The following is a 5602-nucleotide window of genomic DNA, read 5'->3' as shown; positions in this document are numbered from 1 at the left end:
CTAGACCACCCCTTCCTTGATCTTATCACGAATGAAATGACAATCGATCTCAATATGCTTTGTTCGTTCGTGAAAAATAGGATTAGAAGCCAATTGTATAGCAGATTTGCTGGCACATTGCTCTAGAACAGGAAGCTTGATGGGAATTCCCAGCTCTTGAAATAGGCCAAGCAACCGTGTGACTTCAGCTACAGCTGAAGCCATGCTACGATATTTAGATTCAGCTGAACTTTTGGACACTGTTTGTTGCTTATTTGACTTCCATGAAATGAGAGATTCACCAAATTTTACCACATAGCCTGTTACTGATCTCCTAATATTAGGGCAAGCTGCCCAGTTAGAATCACACCAACATTGTAACTCTGATGCAGGACCAGACCTCAACCAAATACCTTGGCCTGGAGAATTTTTTAGATATCTAACCACCCTAAGAGCAGCCTCCCAGTGGGACTTCTTAGGGTGCTGCATGAATTGGCTCAAGGTGTGAATAGCATAGCTAATATTAGGTCTTGTTATAGTCACATACATCAAACGACCAATCAATCTCTGATATGCACTAACATTTTCTAAAGGTGAGTCGCCTGTAGAACCTATTGCATGATCATATGCAATGGAAGTTAACTTGATATTGGTCTCTAAAGAGGTGATTGCTGGCTTGTCACTACTAAGTCCCATTTCAGAAATGAGTTCTAGGACATACTTCCTTTGATTCAAACTACCCCAGTTGCTGACCTTAAGATTTCAATGCCCAAGAAGTACTTGAGCTCACCTAAGTCCTTGAGCTTGAACTGTTGATGGAGTATCTCCGATACTTCAGTAATCAGCTGATCATTGCTGTTTGTGATGAGAAAATCATCCACATACATCAGAATGATCACCATGCCTTATGGTTTCTTTAATGTGAATAAGGAGTAGTCACGATTACTTTGTATGAAATATGTTGTTGTTAGTGCATTAGACAACTTAATGTTCCATTGTCTTGATGCCTGCTTGAGTCCATACAAATACTTAAGTAATTTGCAGACCTTCATCTCCCCGTACCTCTTAAACCTTTAGACATATCCATGTAAACCTCTTTATAAAGATCGTCTTGCAAAAAAGCATTGTAGACATCCATCTGGTATAAATTCCATCCTCTAGAAACAGCCAAGGCTATGACTGACCTTATTATTATCATCTTCACCACAGGAGATAACATATCATGATAATCTAGACCCTCTTGTTGGCTATAACCTTTTGCAACTAGTCGATCCTTGAATCTTTCAATGTCCCCATTTGCTTGGTACTTGATCTTGTAGACCCATTTGGATCCTACAGTGTGTTTCCTTGATTGTAAGTTTATAACTTTCCAAGTTTTATTATCTTCTAAAGCCTTGATTTCTTGTCTCGTTGCTTCAATCCGTCTAGCATCTTTTGTAGTTTTTTTGAAAGATCTGGGCTCAACCAATGTAGAAAACTTGGTCAAGTAGCTTTGATACTTTGGTGTGACTTTTTCATAGGATATGTAGTTGGTGATGGGATACTTACTGGTTCCCTTCTATGTTGTGACATAATCTCTTAGCCAAATAAGTTGTGTGGAGGTCATGGAGGATTTTCTCAGTGGAATATGTGCAGCATCAGTGGTCATGTCTTGATTAGGAGCATGGGGTTCATCTTCCTGTATGACTGGAGTGATACTTTCTGATGGTGAGCTTTCCTGCAACTCATTGTCTCCCTCTGCATTGTCTTCAACTATATTGTCAGTTGTAAGTACAGCTAAACCTTGATCCACATCTGAACCTTGACCTAAGTGTTGTGAGTTGTCTGCAACTCCTGTAGATGGCACTCCAACATTAAATATGCCAGAATCCAAGTTGTCAACATGAGGGTTGTGTCTGATGAAAATCTCCTGTTGTTTTGCAAACGGGAACACAGAATCCTTCAACACCACATCTCTACTCACAAATATTCGATTGGTAGCAAGTTCTAATAAGATATAACCCTTCTGTCTCTCTGAATATCCTATCAAGATTGATGCCTTTGCTCTTGCAGCAAACTTATCTCCTTTGGGAACAACTGAAGCAAAACACAAGCACCCTATCACTCTCAGGTGAGTTAAAGATGGAGGCCTTGCATATAGCATCGCATACAGACTTTTTCCTTCAATAGATGATAAGGGCAACCTGTTCATCAGGTATACTGCAGCAGTTACACAGATTCCCAATATCTAATTAGCATTTTTTTATTGAAATCTTAGTACACTTGCTACATCTAAGATGTGCATGTGTTTTCTCTCCACAACTCCATTTTGTTGTGGAATGTGAACACAGGTGCTTTGGTGCAATATTCCAAAACCTTGTAACAGATCATTGCACTGTGAGTTGAAGAACTTTGAGCCATTGTCTGATCTCAACACTTTTACCATCACTCCAAACTAGTTTCTTACCATCAACATGAAGTTTTTAATTGCAATAATTGTTTCAGATTTGAGTTGCAGTAAATGAATCCAAGTAAACCTACTAAAGTCATCCACAACAATAAGGAAATAATACTTCTTGTCATAGGTTTGTGTTTTATAAGGGCCCCATAAATCCATGTGAACAAGATCAAAAGGAGATACTGCCCTAGAAGCACTAGTAGGAAACAACAATCTAGTTTGTTTAGCTAAGGGACACACTGTCATGACCTAATTTCTCCCTCCGTGAACTGTCGTGACGGTACCTAATCTCTACGAGTAGGTAAGCCTAACACTTTTGCGGAAATGAAACTAAAGCATGAACATTAACTACTAACAGTAATAAATATCTAATAAGCAACTGAATGTCGCTCGACATATACAATTATCACCTCTGAAAATGTACAAAACAATTCTCAAAACTCGGAATACCGCAAGTCACAAGCTACTAAGAAGTCTTAACTGTTCTATACATCATTTCTATAGAAAGAAGGCAAAATGAACATAGGGGATAGAGGGGGACTCCGAGGATCTGCGGGCGCGAGCAGATGTACCTTGAAGTCTCCAATAAGCAGCAGCGACTGCAATTAGTGATGAGGCTGGTAAGATGAACCTAGATCTGCACACGAAATAATATGTGCAGGAAAGGGCGTGAGTACACCACAACGGTACCCAATAAGTGTCAAGCCTAACCTCGGTCGAGTAGTGACGAGATCAGGTCAAGGCCCTACTGTTATAAATATAATGAAATAAGACATAATGAAATATCGCAGTAAAATAAATACAGAAATCTAACAGGAATAGAATCAACAAAATACAAAAGCTCAGAACACAATGATAACAATAAAGAATCTCCGGAGATACCGTCTCGTAGTCCCAAACGTAAATATGCAGAGGGGTCTCTCGGAATACCATTTCGTAGTCCCAAAATAAATATGCAAAATAGGGGGATCTCCCAGAATACCGTTCCGTAGCCCCAAAGTAAATATGCAGTACAAGGGGATCTCCCAGAATACCGTTCAGTAGTCTCAAAGTAAATATATAGTACATAGGGATCTCCCGGAATACCGTTCCGTAGTCCCAAAGTAAATATGCACTGCAACCCACCGAAATAACAGTTACAACAAGAAATCCTACAGTTTAGACTAAGTTCAAGTCACGGAAAGCAGGTAATTTCACTAAACATGTTGCACAGAGTTCAAATAGGCAGTTAAACAAGTAGGCATGCTATTCTAGTCTAAACAAGATATTTACATAAGCTAGTATGTTTCAATTAAGGAGAAAACAAGTTATGACTTAGTGAAAACGGAGTTTTACAACAAATAGCTCGTGTACGTACTCGTCACCTCACGTACACGGTGATCACATATCAAATAGTACCAAATCCTAAGGGGAGTTTCCCCACACAAGGTTAGGCAAGCCACTTACCTCGAACCAAGCTCAATCAATCAGTCACAATGGCTTTCCCACGAATATCCGGCTCTTAGTCGCCCAAATCTAGCCAAAATCAATTACATAGCATAAATATAACTACAAGAAACTAATCTAGCTAGTGAAATCAAAGTTAACGCAAGAAATTAAAAAATCGTTCAAAAAAGCCTCCCCAGGCCCACGTCTCGGAATTGGGTAAAAGTTACCAAATATGAATACCCATTCACTCACGAGTCTAACCATACCAAATTCACTCAAATCCGATACCAAAATCTCGATCAAAACCCCAACATTTGGTCCAAGAACTTTTCTCAATGTTTCTCAATTTTTCACTCCAAATCCGTAATTAAATGATAAAATTAATCATAGATTAGTGGGTTATAACCATAAATGAGTTAGAAATCATTACCCAATGACTCTATCTGCCCCTTTTCTACCCAGCGATCTTCGCTCCTGCGACCTATTCATCGCACATACGGCACCGCACCTTCGAAAATTCTATCCCAGGTGCGGAAATGACTGAAGGGACCTGGGACCGCTTCTACGAGAAAGTGGCCGCACTTGCGCGTGCGCGCCTGAGGAAACTGGTCCGCTTCTGCGGTCCCTCTTCGCACCTGCGCTCCAGGGTCGCATCTGCGGGCATCGCAGATGCGGAATATTACCTCGCACCTGCGATCCCTAAGCTCCCCCTTCCAAACCGCTTATGTGCCTGATCTTCCGCACGTGCGAGTCCGCACCTGCGGTTCCCCAACCGCAGATGCGAAAACACCAGCAACCAGAAATCTTCAGCAATTGCACAAGTCCAAATTTAAACTTGTTGAGCATCCGAAACACACCCGAGACCCCTAAGACCTCAACCAAACATACCAGCCAATCCTAAAACACCATACGAACTTAGTCGAGCCTTCAAACCACATCAAACAACGCTAAAATCACGAATCACCCTCCAATTCAAACTTAAAGAACTTGAAACTTCAAAATTCTACAACCGATGCCGAAACCTATCAAAACACGTCCGATTAACCCCAAATTTTGCACACAAGTCATATTCAACAATACGGACCTACTCCAACTTCCAGAATCGGAATCCGACCCCGATATCAAAAATTTCACTACCGGCCCAAAACTCCAAAAATTTGACTTTCGCCATTTCAAGCCTAAATGAGCTACGGACCTCAAAACACAATCTGGACATGTCCCTAAGCCCAAAATCACACAATGAAACTAATGAAATTGACGGAATTCTATTCCGGAGTCGTCTTTACATAGTTCCAACTACGGTGCCAATCCTAAGGCTTAAACCTCTATTTAGGGACTAAGTGTCCCAAAACACTTCAAAAAACCAAATGAAACCTCCCGGCAAGTCATAATAGCAGAAATAGATATGGGAGAAACAGTTAATAGGGGATCGGGGATATAACTCTCAAGACGATCGGTCGGGTCATCACATCCTCCCCCTCTTAAAATAATCGTTCGTCCTCGAACGAGTATAGAGACATACCTGAAGCTCTGAAAAGATGAGGATAACGGCTGCGCATATCCCGCTCGGTCTCCCAAGTCGCCTCCTTAATCGGCTGGCCCCGCCACTGAACCTTTACTGATGCAATGTTCTTTGACCTCAGCTTCTGAACCTGCCTATCCAAAATAGCCACTGGCTCCTCAACATAGGATAGATCCTTGTCCAACTGGACTGAGCTGAAATCCAACAAATGAGACGGATCATCGTGATACCTCGGA

General features: G+C 41.1%; 1 protein-coding gene across 1 annotated transcript; it reads right to left on the bottom strand.

The window, feature by feature from the left end:
• Window positions 1–881, bottom strand: LOC138904540 (secreted RxLR effector protein 161-like). The gene is made up of 2 exons (XM_070193046.1): window positions 770–881; window positions 1–590 (listed from the first exon to the last, which is right to left on the bottom strand). Exons 1-2 carry the CDS (start codon window positions 879–881, stop codon window positions 1–3), a joined length of 702 nt encoding a protein of 233 aa, XP_070049147.1.
• Between the last annotated feature and the right edge of the window lie 4721 nt (window positions 882–5602).

Source organism: Nicotiana tomentosiformis, chromosome 2 (assembly GCF_000390325.3).
Source record: "Nicotiana tomentosiformis chromosome 2, ASM39032v3, whole genome shotgun sequence".
Taxonomy (NCBI): domain Eukaryota; kingdom Viridiplantae; phylum Streptophyta; class Magnoliopsida; order Solanales; family Solanaceae; genus Nicotiana; species Nicotiana tomentosiformis.
The sequence above is the reverse complement of the archived record's forward strand: the minus strand, read 5'-3'. Positions and strand labels throughout refer to the sequence as shown.